The 22916-nt window shown below is 39.0% G+C and overlaps 1 protein-coding gene across 1 annotated transcript in view; it reads left to right on the forward strand.

The window, feature by feature from the left end:
* Window positions 1-22916, forward strand: part of LOC108932713 (glutamate receptor ionotropic, delta-1-like) — a 284710-nt gene that overhangs the window by 195782 nt on the left and 66012 nt on the right. The window contains 1 exon segment of the mRNA XM_018749280.2: window positions 1635-1840. Coding sequence (XP_018604796.2) covers window positions 1635-1840 — 206 coding nt within the window.

Consider the following 22916-nt stretch of genomic DNA (forward strand, 5'->3'; position numbering starts at 1 on the left):
TTTGTATTTTTATATTGTGCATGGACAAATCTGTCAGTGAAAAACAGAATTGGCGTCAGTCTTCATCAGCCATTCCAAGGCTGCACAGCGGGTGTGCTGGTGCTTCATAGCTGTTGGGCTGTGGGGTTTTTGGATGTGGGTTCGAATCCAGTTCAGTCTTCCGGAGCTTGCGTTATTCTTGTGTTCATGTGCATTTCTGCTTTGTACTCCGGTTTTCTCCCACAGTCCAAAGATTCCGGGATTTGCACTGACCTTAGCAACAGTAGTTAAAACTAAGTGATTGTCTGCAAAGAAAGTAAATGGTTCTGAATGGATGAGTCAGCAGAAGTGAAAGAAAATCCAAACAGATGCTCTTGTAATCAAGCTTTACAATTTACACAGTCGTACGGCTAATTACAGACTCTCTGACAATGCTTTGCTCTCCAGCGATATCACCTGGAACATACGTATTTGTTGTGCAATTAGAAGCGAAGTAAGCATTCATTGAATTTATTCAGTTTTTTGTGCTGCTATGAGGCTTAGGTTTTCCAAAGTGTATAGTGAAATTACAGCAAATACATATTGCGGCTACAGTTTCCCAACCTTATCAATGAAAAACATTCCTTAAAAATGCTGTGTAAGGTGAATTTTCATAAACTGAAGATGGAATTATCATTAGTTTCAATGGTAAAAAGTTTTATGCATTCCTGGTCTTCAAGATTAACACCCTTTCATGCTGAAATGTCAGTTACTTCATTATATATTAAATTCACCTTTATGTATTTCACTGACACTTTTTTCCAGCGCAACTTCCAATTAACTTTCTGTAGTGTTCTCAGCTGACACACCTTATTCGCCAAGGTGACTTACATTGCTAGATACACTACTTACAATGGGTCACTCATCCATACAGCAGTGGAACACACTCTCTCTGTCACTCACACCCTGTGGGTGAACTTGAACAGCATGTCTTCAGACCGTGAGAGGAAACCCATGCAGAGATGGGGAGAACATGCAAACTCCACACAGACTAAGCAGGGATCAAACCCATGTCTTCTCACACCACCCACGCACTGTGAGACAGCAGAGCTATTTGCTGTGCCACAGTGTAATGGTCTAACACAGTCCATGTAATGGTCAATATTTGCTTTAATTCAAACTTAAAAGAAAAGAAAAACACAACTGTAAAGACAAGAGAAATCAACGAAAGCAATGTAAATGAATACACACACTTAACAAGATGATTTTAATTACATAATCTAAACGGGGCTGTGATTACCAAGGTGCTATTCAGCTGTTGTGCAAAATAGAAATTCCATCCTCATTAATGCAAAGAAATACCTTGTTAAAATGACAAAAGGATATTCACCGAAACTTCTGGTAATGCTGAATTCTTGTAAACTGAATAGGTAAATCTTGGGTGGTAACTATACTCCACTTATTTTCCCCATTTTTTTTTTCTGATGACTTTATCTAAAAACATTGTTTATTTTTGAGTAGCTTGAAACAGCTTACTGTACGAGAGACAATGACTTTTTAATTGTCCCTTGTCTTCAGTGTAGTTCACCATAAGTTAATGTGAAAAGAGCACATGTTTAAGCATTGTCTATATTCATGCAAATGATACTCGTGACACATTGTTGTGTTCCCCACAGATATCCGTGGCCTGCAGAGTTTCCTAGATCAGGCCTCCCGACTTGGCCTGGATGTCTCTCTGCAGCGGGTGGACCGCAATGTCAGCCATGTCTTCTCCGACCTGTTCAGCACCATGCGGACAGAGGAGCTGAACCGCTACCGGGACACACTGCGACGAGCCATACTGCTCCTCAGTCCTCGTGGTGCTCAGGTCTTCATCCAACAGGTTGGTGTCACGGTGCAGCCAAGTACACAAGGTAATTGTCTGCACTTAGCTTCTCTTGCTACACAGAAAACAGAAAACAAGAACATCAGGTCAGTTGTGATGAATGGAGGGCTTTTTTATTCCTGAATGTTTGATAATAAATTCATACATTAGCAAAATTTCCAGTTCCATTTTTTTAAGATTTCTCTTCTGTTGTGTTTATGCTGAAAGAATACATACTCACTGTTTTAAAAAAAAAAAAAAAAAAAATTGCTAAATTATAGCCTATTTCATTGTGCTCTCTAAAATGGATTTAAGGGATTTTATTTGGGTGATGAACACATTTCCATGCAATACAGCCTGATACTGAGCACAGTTTCAGAATATAATCACTGTAAATGAATTTAGAATCAAAGTTAATTGCATTTCTTTTCTGAAAGAGACTGCAACAGTGTGACAGAGGTCTCAACAGTGAGGGAGGGGGACAAATCTTCAATAAACCCATGCAATACCCCACCACATCCCCCCACACACTGTGTGTATAAGTGCCATGAATCAGTTGCCAATCCTTTAATGTTTTCATTCCACATAATACCCACCATATGAAAAGTGCCTCGGCAGAGTGGACTTTGGATCAGCAGATTGGCCCTTCTTGGCTGAAGGCCAGTCGTTGCTGAACAACTGAAGGATCACAAACCTAATGCATCTGGACGCTCTGGTGCTGCTGTAATTTCACAAAATGTATTTTTAGCAGTATCAATATAAGCAACCACTCTGCTTTTATACCTTCCTGAACTATGTTCCAGTGACAATTAATTGGTGGGAGCTATACTTTGCTGTCAAGGACACCCAGGCTGGCCATGTCTCAGTTCTTCTCAGCTGCTCTGCCATTTTTATTAGCGCAAATTACAAGATTATCTGCCCCTATTAGCTGCACTCCATATTTAACAGCATCCCTCTCACTTTCTTATAAAGATATTTTTAGTCTTTCCTTTGAATGAATATATTATTATATATTTGCTTCCCATTTATTCATTTACTTGACACTTTTCTCCAAAAGCAAGTTATAACTATTGACCATTTATACACCTAAGTAACTTCACTGGTGCAAGTTTTGGTAAGGAGGAGTACTACAGACCAGAAGTTAAATTCAAACCTGTGACCTTTGGGTCCAAAGGAAGTAGCTCTAATCACTATACTACCAACTGCCTGTTCACACATTACTGACTTAAAACTAGCAGTTTACATACTTTTTTGAAAACTAATAGAACTAAGGCAACTAACATTTAAATCTCATTTCTATAAATTTATCTGCCCCACTCTACCTCAACTTACAATGTTAAGTTATTTACATACATGCTGACATACATACATACATTTTCCAACTTACATAGCTGAGCAGTTTCTTTACTGGAAAAGTAGCTCAAGGGTACAATAGCAGGATGTGAGATTCAAACATGGGTTCTTTTAAGTCCAAAGACAATGACTCTAATCAGTACACTACCTGCTGGCTGAAGTCTTACTTTGAATCTAAATAAAATGAAACATAAGTGACACTCCTGAAATGGTAATTCCAATACATGTAACAGTTTTCCGAAGAACTGCATCAAACAGTATGACAGCTAAAAAATAAAATACCTTCCAACAAGGCAGAAAATATGCATACAGTTTTAACTGGTCTTAGAGGATCTTTTTTTTTCCATTCTCCCCCATTTGTTGGAGATTGGCTCTATTTTTCTTTTTGCCTGTCTTGTTGAGCTTGTCTTGCTTGACAGGTGACCACTTGTCGCCAATGAGCCATGAAGTGAAAGTCAGGGTTTTTCTGCGACTGTTTTCTTTGTTTAGCTGGACACCTGCCATTCCATACTAGTGCCAGCAGCCTACTAGAGTGACTCTGTGTACAGAGCCTTGCAGTTGCACTTTTGCATCAGTGTCAAAATCCCTAATAACTCAGGCTGACTAACAGCCATCCTACCAGTTAGATCACTTACCTATTTCTCAGTTTAACTGAAGAGCCAATAAAACATTACAGTTCATTTGGTTTTACTTAAATAATAAAATGGTTTATATGAGCGGTCAATTTTTAATTATTCTTACATGACTTTCAGGAAACATTCCAATGGTACCCATCAGGACTCTGCAAAGCCCTGTGCTGTCGATAAACGTAAAAGTGCATGCTGGAGCACTTTCAGGGTCAGGCACTCTACCAGGTAGTAGCATCACCTAAGACAGCTTAATGCTCTGTGAAAAAATTGCTGTTATATTTAGAGCAGCAAAGAGTGCAGCGGTTTAGCACATGGACTTAAAGGCCCAGCATTAAGTGCTGTAAATGGATTAAAGAATACTAATGTGTCCTTTTCCTTCCATTCCGAACGTCCCTTTCTGTGGAAACCTGTGTGTAGGGTTGAACAAACTGCATCATTAAGGTTGCTAATTTCAATCCCCCTGTCTCCTTCTGCTGTACTTCCCTTAAGGAAGGTACTTACCCCAATTTAGAAAAGTAAATTTCCCAGCTATATAAATGTGTTATATACTTTAAGTCACTATAGATAAAATGTTCAGGTAAACAACAAACTAATGATATGAAACCAAATCAACACCTATAACCACTTGTCCCAAGCCTCAGCGTAACTGGCAACATGGCACAAGGCCAAGGGGACATACCCTGCACAGGATGCCAGTTCATTGCAAGGTACCCCAAGCAGGGTTGAACCCCAGGTTTAACACACAGAAGGCACTGCCCAATCTGCTGCACCACCATCCCCCTCGTTAGTACAAAACCTATCTTCTGAAATAAGTTTAAAAATAATGAAGTTGAAGTTTTAAAAAAAATTGCATATACACACCGACACATACTACAGAAAAAAAGGTGGACTGGCAACCCATCCAGGGTGAACCCTAACATCACTGATGTTATGTAACAAATATGCTGTTTCTAGTACTATATATAGTATGCAATATATGCTATGAAACATTTTGCATGTTTAAATCTGAAATCTGTATTTAAAGTTGTAGTTGAAGCAATGTCTATTAAGATGGCAAAGAGACTCAGAATTTCCCAGTTATATTCATGGCAGTCAAATCCTTAAATGAGGTAGATGACCACTGGAAAGGTAAAGAAAACCAGGCTTTTGTACATTTCACCAACTTCTGTATCACTGCACCACTATGACTGAGAGCTTCAAGTCTGCATGTGATATCTTGATACACACTGTTAATGAATCTAGTAAACTCTCTAAAATACCGAAACCGAAAGCCAATAACCAATAAGGCAATAGCTCCAGAGGCAAAACAACATAGAGAAACAAGAAAACAAGCCAATATATTTTCTGGGCAGAAGTTGAACTGCCCAAATTGACAGTATTTAGTTGGCAATGATGGATGGCATTGATTGATAACCAAGTTTTCCCATTTTTCAATTATGCTTTCTTCTGTGGATGAATTACACCTTCAGCAAAGTCTGGTTTACCCATATACTCCTCTGTTGATTTGTTTCTGAAATGATTCATGAAAACACTGAAAAATATACAACACAGGGTGTGGTGGTGTGGCAATGTGTTGGTGTAGTGGGTTCAGCTGGTGCCTGCTGTATGGCTGCTCTGGGGTTCAAGCTCTGCTTGGAGTGTGCCGTGGTGGGCTGGTGCCCCTTCCAGGGCGTGTTCCCTTGAGGCCTGTGTTACAGTGTTGGGCTCTGTGACACATGTATATGATCCTCCAGTTTGTTCTTGCTACCATAAATGAGCATCTCTAGTGTTTCTTATGCCACTACGGTTGCATTTGTAGAGTTGCTTTGCTCTTGCTATGTGATTAACTAAATATCATTGAAATGTTGTCAATGTACATTTTGCTATCATGATGGATTGTGTGAAATTTCCTGTTGCGTGATTTAATGACCACTGGCCTTATGGTATTTATCTGTTCTCTAACACACTCTTGGAAAAATCTAACTGCCTTAGAGATGATCTTCATAAACAAATCTTGCTCATGCTTACGTATAGCTAATTAAATTTAACAACCAGGATAAGGATCTTTTTTTGGGTGGTTGGGGCTTGAACATTGTTGTTTTTAAAGTTTATCTCAAGAATAATCTGTAGAAGAGATGTAATGAAGCACAATAAGCCTATTAAAATATCCAAAAAAGGTACCCATACATATTTTATGAGATACCAATCTTGCTATACAAACACACACACATACACACACAAAACACACACACACACACACACACACACACACACACACACACACACACACACACTTTCTACAGAAAATGCAAAAATGAAAGTTTGACCCAAACATCTGTCTTTTCCTTCAGAGTAAAACATTTTTTTAATGTAAATTAAACTAAATGAAGATAATAGTGGGGGTGCGGTGGTGCAGTGGGTTGGTCCACGGTCCTGCTGTCCGGTGGGTCTGGGGTTCGAGTCCCGCTTGGGGTGCCTTGCGACGGACTGGCGTCCCGTCCTGGGTGTGTCTCCTCCCCCTCCGGCCTTACGCCCTGTGTTACTGGGTAGGCTCCGGTTCCCCTGTGACCCCGTATGGGACAAGCGGTTCTGAAAATGTGTGTGTGTGTGAAGGTAATAGTCCATATTTTGAGTGTTATCGTGTTCCTGTCGGGTTTAGATGTAGTATCTCTCTGTTAGTTTTACATCTTGACTTTGAATTGAATTTACAGACTTGACTTGCAGTGTTTTGGCAAAAAAAAACACTCCAGCTTCTTACTCAGTAAACCAAAATAACATTTTAGAAAAACTGACAGAGCTGTCAGAGGCTTGTTTAAAGGTTCTGGATATCATATACTTCGTGATTCTTCAGAGGCGTGACCTCCGTGCACCTGTATTGCGTCAACAGAGGCCAGTGATTCCCTGGGCTTGCTGACATGCTCTTGGTTCAGAGAACATCTTGAACGGGTCCTTTAGAGTTAAGTTCTTCTCAGAAGTAGTCTGACCCACCCTGCTCCTATATCAATCTTAACACCCAGTTTCTTTTTATCTTGGAGACAGCTCAAACATAGTGCCTGTGTGGGTAAATCTCAAGAGTTGCTGCACTGTAGCAACATGTGGGAGTAGCGCAAAGTTGTTAGATGTTTGTTAAGTTCACTGGTAATAGCTGTAGTCGATTTCAAAACGTATGGCTAAAATTTAGTTTTTTAGTAATGATTGGTATGTTGGGACCACTTTCCTGGTCCAGTTAGTAGTTCATTCATTGAGGCTGTTGACCTGCAATTAGAAAGCTTCTGGTTCAAATTCTGGTCCTCCTCTTGTACCCTTGATCATGGTACTTACGCTGAACTGCATCACTTCGTCAGATCAACACCCTATTGTTTCAATGGGGAAATAATCGTAAAGCTTCTTGCCTAGCTTTTGCCTTAGACAAAATTATCAACTAAAGAGAGTGAAGCAATAATGATAATAATAATAATAATCATCATGTCAAGCAGTATTAAATGAAAAACATTATTTTTCCGAGTTGTGCACTGAATTGACCTTTGTTGATATGCATCATTGTCCCAGTATCCATTATAAGTAGATCATTTATGACAAGGCTATGAGTAATTGATTTTATGGGTAAGTAAGAGTAATTTATCTTCAGAAGATATCTTTTAAAATAATATTTTACACTTGGAAAAATAAATGTAATGATTCTATGTAGTTTCTTCTGTATTTCAAGTAATTTTGTTAAATTCCAGTTTCCATTTATGCACATGAACATGTTCAATTAATTACTGTGTTTTTATTTTTTATAGTGTGTTTATGAAATGTCAGATTTGATTACTTTAACAAAAGGAACTGTTGTATCTTCCTTCACATTCCATTCCACATTTTTTTTTTTTTGATCCTGTTGATCATTAATTTTGCAGTGCTGTAATAATTGCTTCCCAAAGTGTTATTCTTTGTAGAGCATCTTTTCTCCTTTAGCAATTTATGTGAGAAACAGCTAAGACCACAGGGACTGGAAGCACAGAAAGGATTCTAGGGAGTATTTCAATGCGTGTCAGGTTTTCCAAGCTGTTGTGTTTTTGTTATTGGAACAAGAGCAGGAGACGAACACCTTAACCTCGGCCTAATGAGAGCCATTTTTCACAGACAATCTGTTTGCCTGTTTCCCTCCCACTTGGCAGCAGTGTTAGTCATATGAAATGACTAAAGTCTTTTTTCTCTTTTTGTGTTTCTCAGTGGATTTATTAAATAAGCATTTATTTAATGTGTATATCAGAAATTTCAGAAAAAAAGCTGCAAGTGGATTTTACAAGTTGTCTATATAAAAATAACCATCACACGTACCATCATTGTTTTACTTTGACACATTGTGCACCTAAGTGACTTGAAGCACATGTAATTACTTTTGCCACTAAAATAGATTATCCTCTTCTTTACTTTTTGCTGCAGCCCTTCAGCCAATGACAATGATGCAGCTGTGTAAGCAAACCCAAGGATTATTATTATTACTGTTATTTTTCATTAATTCACATTTAGCTGACAGCTTTGTCCAAGCCAATTTAGAATTCTAGACAGAAAACTTCAAGCAATTCTCTTTACAACAGGAAAGTTTTAACATGCACTTACTCACTTTAATCAATTTTGAGTCACCACTTCACCCGAAACACATGTTTTTGGATGATGCAGTCCACACAAACACAAGGAGATCACAGCATATGGCATACAAACTGAGCTTGATTCAAATTCACAACGCAGGAGCAGTGAAGCACCAGTGCTACCCCCTGAGCCAGTTTTACGCTTTTTATAGCTTGGTCCCTCTAGAGGATATGAGCAGCCTGAGATGTAGCAGGAAATGGGAAGCACAAGAGTTTTTTTTTTTTTTTTCCTTCATTAACAAAGCTTTGCATTTGAATTGCTAGTGTTTGCATTTTACACCAGGGAAACAGTGTATATGCAGCACTGGTTAACCTTTGGTTTATGGGTCAAAGGTTAAAATGGAAGAGGGGCATGGTGGTGCAGCAGGTTTGGCCAGGTTCTACTCTCTGGTGGGTCTGGGGTTCAAGTTCTGCTTGGGGTGCCTTGTGACAGGCTGGCATCCTACCCTGGGTGTGTCTCCTCCCCCTCCAGCCTTGTGCCCTGTGTTGCCGGGATAGGCTCCGGTTTGGGGCAAGTGGTTTCAGACAGTGTGTGTAGGTTAAAATGGATACTCTAAGCTAAAATACTTTAGTTGTTTATGCAAATTGGCATAATTTATGATGTCTGTACAAGAGTTTCCCAAACACAGTTAAAATCCGTTGAACGTATGTTGTGACTTACAGTGGAGGCTGTTCCATACACTTCAGTGCTTGTTTAATTCATTATGTTCCCAAGTTTTACCAATAATTTCTCAAAGTTTTAGATATTTAGCTGGATGGATATCGCAGAAGAATTCATCCAGCAGGCATCTCTATGTGCTTTTGAGCACTAAACTATCTGCTGCCCTACTACTTGATTTGGAGATGCCAGAGGAGCACTATAGATCACTCCATAAATCTGAAAGGTCATCCTGTAAGGTCAGCAGCATCACCCATCCCATCTTAAAATGTCACAATGGACCCAGAATATTTCTTGTTTGTTTAGCTATCCCTGCTCACCTCCACAGGGATAAGCCACGAAGAATCTTGCTCTGCACCTTGACCCCCATCCCTCCCAGAGCCCCGGCAAGATAATGAGAGAGACCACAAATAATTAAAGCTGGAATTCTAAGTGCACAGAAAACTGTTGCAGTGATTAACAACAATTGAAGCTCCTAGGGGTTTTCTTTAAATGCAGAGTAATGTCTGAGACAGTGATCTACCTTACCCAAACATTGTTCAGTGCGGAACTCTGACATGGTTCCTGTTGATCCCTTGGAGGTTTCTGGTTGGGCTTTCAGCTGACCAAGAAGCACAAGTGTGCTTTGAATATAACATTCTCTAGCTAAAAAAAGTTTTAAAAAAGCATTAAAAAATAATGATAATAATAAGAGGCTATTAGTATGTATTACTCTAATAGACTGGTTGCTGCTGCTGTGTGATAGGAGTGGGAGTCCTGTGATGCTGACTTGGAGGAACTGGTTGATGAGTGAGTGAGTGAGTGAGTGAGTATAACTATCTGTGACATAATTTTGTGTGACAGGTAAAAAGGTTTTTGTGAAATAATTTCAATGCAATATTTTAAACAAATTTATCTATGGACATTTCTTCTACTTTCTTTTTCTCCAATGACATGGTGGCAGCGTGAAATGGTCACTGGAACCACTGTGTGTATTTGTGTGTAACAGAAGGGATGTGTTTGTGTACCTTAAAAAAACGTAGAAAGGTGATCAGGAATTGTCTATTCTGAGTTTTATTCGCATACTCATGCAATGAGCATCAGTGCATATAGTGGAAAGAAACAAACTATCTTTACTTAAGAATCACACATCTGCAACTATGTCTCTCTTTCTCCTAATGTAATGCATAAATTGTATTTCTATGAGATTTACGTCACTTTGGAGAAAAGCGTCTGCTAAATGAATGAATGTAAATGTAATGTGGGTGAGACGTCTATTCAGGTCATACCATGGCTTCCTGGGATTTTTTTCCCAGGTTACTGTCATTGTAAATGGGTAAACAATTTAGTTTTTTTTAATAGATTGTAAAGACTGAAAATAACATATGATTTGTTTTAAATGCCTCTTGTAATGAAATCACTCGATCAAAGGTAATTTCTTTGTGAATTTGGGAAGGTTTAGTTCTCGTTATCTCAAAAAATGTACAAGGTCCGTACACTTTCTCATATTTACAATTGAAACAGACAGTTTTGGTGTGTGGGTGAGTGGGTATGTGTGGTCATGTCACATTAGCTCAGACAAAGTGTGTGGGTGTGTGCATGTACAGTTACCCAACTGTTTAAATGAGTAAATAATTGTCAAAAAATAAGTATTTCTGAAAAGCGTCAGCTAAATAAATGTGTGTGGAGAGAGGATTGTGTGTGTATGCACTCATACTATACTCTATTCTGTCCAGCCAGTTGTTGAGTAGGTGTCTGTAGCAGAATAACCCCCCATATTAAATTCCTTCATGTCAATTTACAAGCCGATTACTTCGATCACCCTCCACCTCCAATGCCCCTCGCCTGCCCAGGTTCATGCCACCGCTGTGCCTCACTGGGACTCTCCAAATTCTCAGCACCGGAGGCAGTTTGTGGCACTTTCATACCCTAGGGGGCAAAAGGGCATAGAGATACGCAGCTAGTGCCGCGGGGTTTGTCCAATGGCCTGTCCACTCTTATCATCCCTTACGAGGCTGAAGCCTCCTTCCCCGACCTCGTCTCCTTTCACCTCATTATGGCTCTCCTCCATTCCATTCTCTTCACTTGCTCTGTGCCAAAATCAAGGCTGCCAGGGAGTCATTTATCACTGTCCGACGAGTCCTCGTCTCATCCCCCGGTGCTCCATTGTTCCTCACTCTCCTTCCTTCCTTCCTCTCTCCTTCCTACACAGATCTTTCCTCCACTTCCCCTGCATAGATATACATTTCATTAGGGACGACTCTTACTAATGGCTTAGACGTACAGACAGTCTCTTTTTATGTGTTGCACATACAGCAGGCTGCGCTGGCATGTAAAAACACTGAGCTACAGTGAAAAACTACAGCATGCTATTTTGCTTTGAGCAGTTTATGTTTAGTCTCCCTGCTTCCTACTGTCGACACTGTGACCATTGATACAGAATCCAGTGGAACTCACCCATTAATGGAAGCAATTAAAAGGCTGTCACCTTTGCAGAAAGTGATGTGGTTAATAAAAGCGACGTGTAAAGCAATGATTGTCAGTTAACATTGAGAAATCTACATACACATATATTTATTGAATAACACTTTTCTCTAGAGCAACTTACAGTTTGAGGCTACCTATAATGAAATACCCACTTAACACAGCTTTGTCATTTTTACTGCAGCAATTTAGGATAAGTACCTTACTCAGGGGTACTACAGCAGGAGGTGGGATTTGAACCTGGGGCATTCAAGTGCAAGGCAGTAGCTCGAACTACTTCAATATCTGTTGCTACGAAGTGTTTCACTAAAGTTAAAATCAGCTTCAATGAGTGAAATTGAAAGATATCTTTTTCATGTTCACATTTTCACTCAGCTTGTGCTTTTTTCCAGACCAACTTAAAGCATTACACTTTAATACTACGCTGTTTACACTTATTTACAAACCTTTGTAATTTTACTAGGAGGAGCTCAAAGATATCTTAGCACGAAGGTGCTGCAGCAAGAATGAGGATGCGAACCTGGGTCTTTGCCTGCAGGATAGCAATTCTAACCGTGGCACTTCCTGCTGTTAGAATCCTGCCAGTGCAAACCAAAAACTGTAAGACAGAGAAAGTTAGAAATTGGCATTTTTGTGTACCTTTTATCATAAAATGTTTGTGATATATTTCCCTTCTCAGCAGGGATACGTATTTATGAAATGCAGCATCACTGTTTCTCTGCAGGTAGGTGCAGGGCAGACAACAAAGAATGAAGAAACATGATGTTTTTTAGGAGCACATTGATCTGACCTGTTTCAGCAGGGGAAAATCATTTGGAGAAAATGCACTCAGCATTCAGGTGCTGATATTTAAGAATAAAAAGGTTGTTGTTGGGAAGCTTTTAAAGTGATGGATTGCCATTAGCCATGCTAATGTGAAATGTGTGCTGGGGGTAAATATACCTTTTTGTAAATGAATGGCTCTTCTGTGAGTAATTTCTCAGGAATGTGAACAATGTGGACAATCCGTTTTCACCTTACTTCTTGGGAAGCCTGATATCTGCAACCTAAAAAGTAAATGAATAAATAGTGAAGTATCAGTACAGTTGAGAGTTGAAAATCAGTATTTTGCTCTGCTACGTGTCAGCTGTACAACTGATTCATGATCTTGTTTGTATATGTATGAGGAGTAAAATATATAAATGTCAACTGATGAAGGCTGTATATTAACCCATGTTGTCCATCTGTCAAGCTCTTTGCTTATGTCGACAAAACATTATCAACTACTGCATTCTCGATATGACACAGTGATGTATCAGTCGAATGATGGAGATATATGTTGCAGGTGTTCTCCTCGGGCTCTGATGGATGGTTGTGCTCAGAATAACACTTTACAAGATGCATGATCTAAATTGACATGTCCCAAGGTGGTAAGAAACATGATGACCACAACAGAAACAAAAATGTCCACTAGCAGGGATGTTTCAGTGTAAGGTTCCACCACACTTTTCCTTTACAGCAGTCTACAGTTCATAGCGTAAACGCCCCGTGTCCACCAACAGTTTCGCTCAACAAATGTGGGCATAGCTCTGGATAAACAGAAAAGGATGAAATAAGGTAATGTAGGTAGATGAGTTTTTTTAGGTATTTAACATATATATATTTTTTTTTGTAAAAGTTAATTATAACTAAGACTAAGTCTGAGACTAAGACTAAGACTGAATTATATCTAAGACTCAAGAATGATTACTCATGTAAGATCCTGCCTATCTGTTAAAGAAACTCCATTTTACACCTGTGGTGCAGCATCATCCTGTCCATATCTGAGATGGTTTTTTGCATGTAAATTAATGTCTCCCTTTGTGTTTTGACTTCTGATGAGACTTTGTCTCTGCAACTCTGCCATGGACCTGAGAATCGGGCACTTGACATGAAATGGCTGCTTCTGAGATGCTGTGTCACAGTAAATCTACAACATCTTTCAGATCTCAAGCTTCTGCTCTTCATTTTGAGCATGCCTTTCAAACTAATTATCTCCCAGCAGGTAGTAGAAATATTTTCTTGGATGCTGTTCCAGCAGTACTGGAAGTGTACTATTCCAAATCATTGTAGATGCATCTTTATGTGATTTTCGATCGTGATTTTAAATATCCAAATTGAATCGTGTTCTCTATATGACTTTTTTTATGAATCCCCTTACACCTCTTAAGTATGATGTTAAATTCTGTTTAAAGATTTATTCCGAATGTTTGTACTTTCGGTAAACTTATTTAAAATGCTGGTCATGGATTCATGCACAAGTTGAAACTTTTTGTCTTTTCTGAACTACATACAGAGCAAGGTTCTGTAAGATAAAGCCCTATCAGTCTCACAAATAGGGATTTAATTTTTATATTTATCATGCTAATGTTCATCCATCCATCCATTTACCATCCTATTGAGTGTCTTGGTGGTTTTGAGTATATCCTGGGAAATATAGGGTGCAAGCTGGGTGACACGTTGATCAGGCAATTTTAAGTCACCAAACCACATGAAACATATCTTTGGAGAGTGGAAGAAAACCAAAGCACATAGAGAAATTCCATGCAAACATGCAAACTACTTATACAAATGATTCCATTTATGTTTTTAATGCCATAGATGCCAGTAAATGTAATATGCTTCTAACAAGCAATGAACTCTTTGCAGAAAGATATTGTTCAGTGTCATTTCTATGCTACCCTCCAGATACACCTCCTCATAACATGCCAACAAGTCCTCTGGTCACTGAGACCTAAGTGTCAGTTAAATTTGCCAGCAAAGTTGCAGCCCATTCAGAGTCCTCTTGCGGATAAATATGTTATCGGTTCCAGTATTGTGGGAGTGGCTGTCTACAGACATGATAAGTGGAAGAGATATTCTTTTAATGCTGTATTTCTGGAAGCCTAAAACCCTTTTTTTTGTATTTTTTGTACCAGTTTCTTGAATAACTTGTATGTTTCTGCTTACATATGTATTACCATAGTCAAAAATTGTACATATCTTAATCATTTCATAAAGCATTGTAAGAAATTGGATTCTGTTTTCAGTCAAAACAAAAAAAAACAGCAACAGGTTCCTGATCTGCTTGTTTATGAAGCTAATGTATGTTATTTTGCACTGATTTACAGTGTGTGTGCTGATAGAAACACAGTCCATGCCTCTTTTCCATACATTCATATTGAGAACCATCTGCTAAAGGGTGGCATAAAAACAAATGAGAGATGCTATATTATTGGAAATTATAAAATAATAATTGGCATAAACTTGTTATTAACTGAAAACTTTGCAATAGTTTTAAATTCATTTTGCTTCCTCATGTTTGAAAAAACTCTTAAAATTTTAATATCAAATTTCTGTAGTGATTATACTTGATAGCAGACTGCAGTCATCACTGTAATGAGGACTAGAAGTGTGGTGTCTCAAAAGTACTGCTTGTATCTTCAGCGATGGCTTGTGCCCCCCCCCCCCCCCAAAAAAAAAAAAAAATGTGCATGTTAGATTTTCTCTGTGACATTCATTGACATGAATGATAACATTAAAGGATTTTGATAAATTCTTCATGACATTATCAGGTCCTAAGTATGTATGTCAATGAAACCTAAGTAATGGTGTATTACTATATCATATTTTTTAATTTTTTTTAATTTTTTTTTTTAAGGAAAATTATTAAGATGCTATACATACTGGAGTGCTATACATAGTGTATTCCATCTATCTCTTTACATTTCTTTAAAACTACAGGAAATGAGTGTTGAAAAAATATTTTTAAAGACCTTGAATGTAAATATTGTCATTCCCTTCAAGTAAATCCTTAAGACTGGCAGCAGACTTTAAATAGGAATCATATTTTTGTCTTTAATGGACATGGAGAAAAGGTAAAAAATAGTAACTTTTTCGAAGTGGAATCCAGAAAAATCATTGTCAGCTCATTGACTTTTCTCTGGGTGTCAGATGTGATGTTTATAGTAATTATACTAAGTAGTTTTTTGAATAATCTGTAATTTGTAGCTAGAGGAAAAAAAATGAAGGACTTTCACATGAGTCTCTTTTAGGCTCCTGTAATTCTTGACATACTTCTTATTCTTGACTTTACAACTCACTTGTGCTTCAAAGCACTCCTCATTGAATCATCTCCTCAGGTCAGATGCCTCTCTCCTGAGGTCCAAACATGACCTGCTTCTAGATTTCATCTGAGGTGTAGAAATGACATCCACACACACAGTGTCTATAACCGCTTGTCCTGAGGAGGGTCGTGATGAACCGGAGCCTAACTCAGCAACACAGAGCGCAATGCTGAAGGGGGAGGAGACACACCCCGGATGGGATACCAGTCAACCACAAGGCACTCCAAGCAAGACTCAAACCCCAAAAACACCCCATGGCAGGCCCCAGCCAAACCCACTACACCACAATGCACCCCGAAACAACCACTAGCATTTGTTATTTGTTTTTCATTACCTTTTCCAAGAGTCAGAACCTATTATTGACATTTTATAAATCTTTTGGACTAATTCGGTGAGCTGGGTAGCATGCTGATTTTTGAAGACAGAAATGTTTAAATTGGCGTAACTTAACTTTCCGTTTAACATGGCAACTGTCTGCGAGCATGTAATTTACGAGTCTATTATTGTGGTACAGATAGGTGCTCATTTGTTTACTTATTGGACTAAGACAGCATCAGCTAACCCTGCCCTTATTTCAGAGATTAGCCTTTATTAGAATGGCCAGCCAATAACACTGTGATGACAATATTATTAATAATGTGATGTTTAAACGATGAAGTAAAATTTACACTCCATGAAAATCCCCATAATTCACCCTGTATACATAGTAAATCAGATGAACTTTCACATTTAATTACAAAAGATATTTTCGAGGTAAATAATAGACAGAGTAGATTACTAATTTGCATAACTATGTAAATAGTAATAAAGGTTGATTATATGTGACAAATTAACTTGTGCAAATATTAGAATTATAAATTACCCTCCACCCTTTCAGACTAATGGAGCAATCTTCTGAAAATAAATTAGGATAAGGCTACAGTCTACTAATCTTCTGACATATAATATTAAAGATATTCAAATATTGTACTACAAAATGTATTGAAAATAGTAATACAAAACTTGCCAAATGTTTAATAAATAAATGTCCTTATAATTGTAACTTAACCAGCACGTTTTTTTCTTTGTTTTGATCACATTTAATAGTTACACTTTTAAATTGAAGTCAATGTCACAAATGTTACAAAAAACTAATTTCATCATCTATAGATATTATTAGAGTAAAAGTAATAAGATATATGTTAATTTATCTCATTTAGTTTCTATAAAATCATCTGTTGTTCATCAAGTCTGATGTCTGCATTTTATTCCACATATCATACATGTATGAAAGGAATATTTTTATTATTATTATTATTATTATTATTATTATGGCACACTGATTCATCTTCTCTGTATTCAATGGATTTAGCCTATATTCACATTCAAATTACAGATCTATGCTGAGAATCCATCCCCCTATTTTGATACAAGCAGTTTAGGGCAGACTCTTGACAATACAAGCACTCCACAAGCCCCTGTCTACATGGTACAAAAGTTGTCCTGTGGTAGACATTGAAACCACACATGGAAGCTCTGGAATCACTAAAGTCTGTAAAATATGCAGCCCCTAATTAGCCTGGAGTCATACATCAGAGAGATTAAACGAGCTGTGCTGAGATTGTCAGGTTGCCTTGGCGGTCGCACAGAAAACATGAATTTTCACATCTACTCTGAGCCCAGACTTGCTATGATGACACCAGGTGAGACATGAGCAAGATTTCCATGTGCAGGGTGGCAAGCATCTAAATTTCAAATGCATATTGTGAAGTTTATTCTTGGAAATTGTAAGACCATTATGCTGCTCTTGATTTATATTATTTTATTTTATTTTATTTTATTTTATTTTATTTTACTGTGTACAATGTTATGTACCATATAACTGCTCAGCCAATACTTTCAAAAATGATTTACAGTGCCCATTACACAGCTGGATATTTTGTTTGAGAGTTCAGGTAGCTCTGTGGTACTACACTAGGGCTCTTTATGGGAACTGACTGCACTGCCTGCAGATCACAAATGGATTTGGATCATACATACCGTCAGTACACGGTATCTCTGCTATAAAACCATAGAAACAGAGATTGCTGCAGGATTTCTGTCACTGAATGGCTTGAGCTGTTTAATCCCATGTTTACTGCGACAGCAGGATCTTGGAGATTATCCGCAGTCCCTAGCCCACTTCTGAGTGTCTGAGTAGCCAATCAAAAAAGAAAAAATATATATTTTTAAAGGGGGGGGGGGCAAATTATATGTTTGAGTTCTGCTCTTAAAATTGTCTTCAGTTGCTTGGCAATCTTCTGCTTAATATTTAATTAAAATCTACAGAGGCCATTGCTCATACCAGCTCTGATGTGAACCTTGAGGAGTAATACTGGCTAGGTTTACTGGCCCAGAATCTATAAGTTTATGTAACTCTGTGCATGCATGAGTGAGTGATTGTATAAGTACAACATGTAATCAATTAAATTCTCTGGAGCCACAAGAAGGGCATTCTGCAATCTAGGTTGCAATGGATGGGGCCCCAAGGCAGAACAGAGTCCAGGTTGAGCATTATTTTCCTATATTTTGCCCACTCTTCAACAATGCATGCCATACCACCCCACAGCATCACCAAAAATAGTGTAAGAACAGCCACAGAGACATGGTAAGTTAAAAACCCAAATGTAGAACTTTACTTGATAAGAGACCTAGAAGTGCAGAGGTGAAGATCTTGAAGTGGTTATAACTTGTGAGAATGAGGATGACACGCAAAACAGGGAATTCAATGACATGACAATGATGAGGATGGGGCTTTGATGTGGACTATGATGAGGACTTGAACAAGGATTTACAATTTGATGAGGATTTGGACTCGATACAGATGATCGGAGGCATTAATCACAAGACATAAGATGACTTCTTGGAGATTCCGCAAGGTGCGATTTTTGCTCTACATACCAGCCTTGATGTGGGACTACTACACAGTGTGAATGCGCTGAGTGAATGGGTTTGCCTGTATTGACTGTAACGAATAGCAGGCAAAGACTATGCAACCCTCTTGACAGCAACACAAAACCATTACATTTGCTGCCTTGTCTCTGCCTTTGACTAATGTCTTGCTATGCAAAATTATTATTATTATTATTATTATTATTATTATTATTATTATTATTATCCATAGTAGTAGTAGTACTGGTATTATTTAAGGAAGCATGGTGGTACTATGGATAACACAGTTGACTTGCAACTTCTGGGGTATGCGACCGGGTGTAGGTTCGATGTATGTTCTCTGCTCAGCCTGTAAAGAGTTTATATGTTTTTTCTTGTGTTTATGAAGTGAATTATTACTAATTTAATTGATTGCATAATGCAGATATAATGCTATGCAGCATAGTGGAATCAAAGAGCTGGTAGAATTCTGTATTCAATTGTTTAATCTCATGACTGATGCATGGGGCCAGCAGGGAAATCAAGTGTATAAAGTGTTGCTGTTTGGCAAAAAGTGTCTGCTGAGGATTTGCTGTACTACAGTGATAATACACAAACTCCTAGTACTGCTTCAGTAAATATCTCCATGTACATTATGCAAGAATAAAGCTGTGCGGGCAAAAGAGAGTCTGTTAAGGGACTGAAAGCAGAATAAATACGCAAAGTTTTGGAACTGCTTCAGTAAATGTGCAGCTTTATATAAAAAGCAATGTCTCAGTCTTTGGAGTGTCTGCTAAGGACATTCTGTAGTATAGTGATAATACACAATTGCCACAGCTCCGTTATGTGGACTGGTCTTACTATGACTCCACTTCACAATTTTCCTCCCCTTCACTCCATTGCATCTCATCGCTTCGATGAGGCCCAATTTCATAATTTCTTGGGCATCTGTCATACACACACAAACACAAAGACCTGAGCATCAGGACTACTGCCAAAAAACATTCTAGCTGCTGGGGGCAATTTGACAGCTTCTACCTTTATTTAATGAAACTGCAACATTGAGATCCTTCCTATTCTGCTCCAGTTGTATAGGTGGACCTAAGGTGTCATAATGTCTCCATATCACTGCACTGAATTGAACAGTCTGCCATGCATCTAGACCTGTGTGGGCATTAGTATTATATGGAAAGGATTGAAGGCAGCTTAGGTTCAATGTTTGCAATAAGTTTTTAAGGACTTATTCCCCTTACTGTAGTTAGTTTTCATGAAAACAGATGTAAGTAAGATATTATGAGACAATACAAGCATTTTACATTCTGCTTTCAGTAACAATAAAACATCCATTTATTGTTAAGTGGTCAGCTGCCGCACATCTCTTTCTGGAATTTTTCATTTTTAAGATGTTTCCCAATCAGCTGCGCTTTTATAGCAATTGTATCACCATGGCCAGGACAGAGCCGAAACTGTTCCATAACTATGAAAAGTGAAATATTTTTAGTGTCTCCCATACACTACATTTCTGTCATTCAGTCCTCTTGGGTCGGATGCTATTTGAGTAGCTAGAGATGAACTGCTTTCTTGTTCTCATGTCCTTGACTTTTTTTGGATACTCGCCAGTGATTCCTGCCACCTGGTAAGTTGCACCCTGCCTTTTTGCCCGTTCTCTGCTGGATCCACTGCTGTCCTTTTCTTCCTCTCTCAAGCCCAGTGAAGTGTGTTCCCTGTCCCTGCTGCTGCTGCTTCTAGGGCATCCTGAGGAACCGCCTGTAGCAAAAGTGGGTCTGAGTTTCTCTCCGCTCTGACTCTACCTCCTGCCACTTCTCTGCTCTCTGACCATGACCTCCAGTTTAGACTTGGTTGGTTCCTGAATGAGTTTGTTCTAAAGTTTGAGAGCCTTTTGCAGAACTGTGGTTTTACCGACTGCACTGTGTATCTGCCCTCTTATTTATGTATTTATTCTTGATAGTGTGAGTATTACAAACTGTTATTTAGCATATGCCTTCATCAAAGGCAAATAACAATGTTAGAAATCTACTTAAAGATTTGCCAATTTCTTATTAAGTACCATTGAGTTGCTGTAATTTCTGGGGGGCCCCATATCTGCATAAGTTACTTTAGGAATATTCAGTCCTCCACTTGTATCACACGCACACATTTTCTGAACCGCTTGTCCCATATGGGGTCACGGGGGACTGGAGCCTACCCGGTAACACAGGGTGTAAGGCCGGAGGGGGAGGGGACACACCCAGGACGGGACGCCAGTCTGCCGCAAGGCACCCCAAGCGGGACTCAAACCCCAGACCCACTAGAGAGCAGGACCCAGTCCAACCCACTGCGCCACCATGCCCTCTCCACTTGTATCTTTAAGCTTTAAGGGATGTGTTCATTGACACTGGGATTGGGGCCATCCACGTGGTTGCTTATTGTTATTCTGTTGTTTTTCCTTCAAATTTACCAGGTATTGCTGTGTTTTAAAATTAGTATAATCTTCCAGTAATATGTTTAAAGCTTCATATCTTCCATTTTTAAAGTACACTGTTCTTACTCCAGCAATTCAGAAGAAGCTCCTTGTTCCAGGATAGCACAGCAGAGCAAAGATTTGAACCTTGGGTGATAGATGACAATCCTAACCAATATTACTACATGTTGTCCTATACACAGACAGGGGCACAAGGGGGGGTGGTGGCACAGCAGATTTAGCAGGGTCCTGCTTTCTAGTGGGTCTGGGGTTTGAGTCCTTCTTGGGGTGGCTTGTGATGGACTGGCATCCCATCTGGGGTGTGTCCCCTCCCTCTCCAGCCCCATGCAGCTAGTTAGGCTCCAGCTCACCATGACCCTGCTTAAGATAGGTGGTTTCAGACTGTGTGTGTCCTATACATGGGGTGTGGTGGCATGTTAGGTTCAGCTGGTGTCCAGTGCATGGTGGGTCTGGGGTTCAAGTCTTACTTGGAGTGCCTTGATGTCCTGTCCTGTCCTGGGTGTATCTCTTGCACCATGTGTTGCTGGGTAAGGCTGCAACCCTGCTTGGAACAAGTGGTTGTTGTCAATGACTGGTCCATACATATACCAGTTACTCACACACACACACACACACACATTTTCAGAACCGCTTGTCCCATACGGGGTCGCGGGGAATCAGAGCCTACCCGGTAACACAGGGCGTAAGGCCGGAGGGGGAGGGGACACACCCAGGATGGGACACCAGTCCGTCGCAAGGCACCCCAAGCGGGACTCAAACCCCAGACTCACCGGAGAGCAGGACTGTGGTCCAACCCACTGCACCACTGCACCACCGCACCCCCCATACCAGTTACAATAACTTCATTTGCCAGATAGACAATAACAGACTAGTACCAGCAAGTGTATGTGTGTATAGACTGTATATTGTCTACATTTCTGTCATTCAGTCCTCTTGGGTAAACAATGTAACAAAAGTAACAATGAGGGTTAAATGTGATGATGGCAGATTGAGAAGAATTTTACTTGACTTTCAAGTCAAATCCATTGAATAATCTTCCTTTTCAAAAGCAGTTTAGCAGGACATTACGTCATTTTTTTTTTTTTTTTGTTTCACTTTTACTTCATGTAAACAGTTTTTACTAGTCTTACTCTGTTACACTGGCTCTTAACCTGCTTATACAAAATAATGGAACTCATTACAATAAAATATCAGACATAACTAGGATATTATTTTGAACACTCTCAGGATACTAATATAAAAGTATAATTGCCTCTAACAATGAGGATAATCGCAGGGATAAATGAGATTAATTACAATGAAGTGTAATCTTAGCACAAAGACCTGCATTGAATCCACAAGCTCATGGAACAGGGCAAATTGGGTAGCCTGAAGAACTTTACATAAAGCTCTTTTCTCAAACATAAAATATTTATGTAAATTAATACAATTTTTAATGCTTTATCATAATCCCATTTATAGCTTCTCTTAGCCTGCTGTGAATGCCTACAGAAATCTAAGGATTCAAGCCCACCTCTACACAAGACACACTATAGATCAACACTGTTTGGTTGGCTCTTAAGTGTTTGCATTCAACAGGGTCGGCTGACAAAAGTAAGTCATCAAAACAAAGGCTTTCACAGCTTTTTGATGTCAGGGGAGTATTCTGAAGTGTGCAGGACTCATACATTTGCTTTTTACTTTTCACTGGCAAGGAGGATATTTTTTGTTCATTTTACTGAAGTATAGCGTCTCTTTCCAAATAAAGATGTTTAGAGGCTGCACATGAAAGGCATAGCACTAAAATGAATATAACTTCCTGAATTCTCAAAGATATGTCCAGATTTGGTGGGTTGCTCTGCGTGTTGAATTATTTATTCATTTAGGTGATACTTTTCCCCAAAGTG

This window comes from Scleropages formosus, chromosome 4, assembly GCF_900964775.1.
Source record: "Scleropages formosus chromosome 4, fSclFor1.1, whole genome shotgun sequence".
Taxonomy (NCBI): Eukaryota; Metazoa; Chordata; class Actinopteri; order Osteoglossiformes; family Osteoglossidae; genus Scleropages; species Scleropages formosus.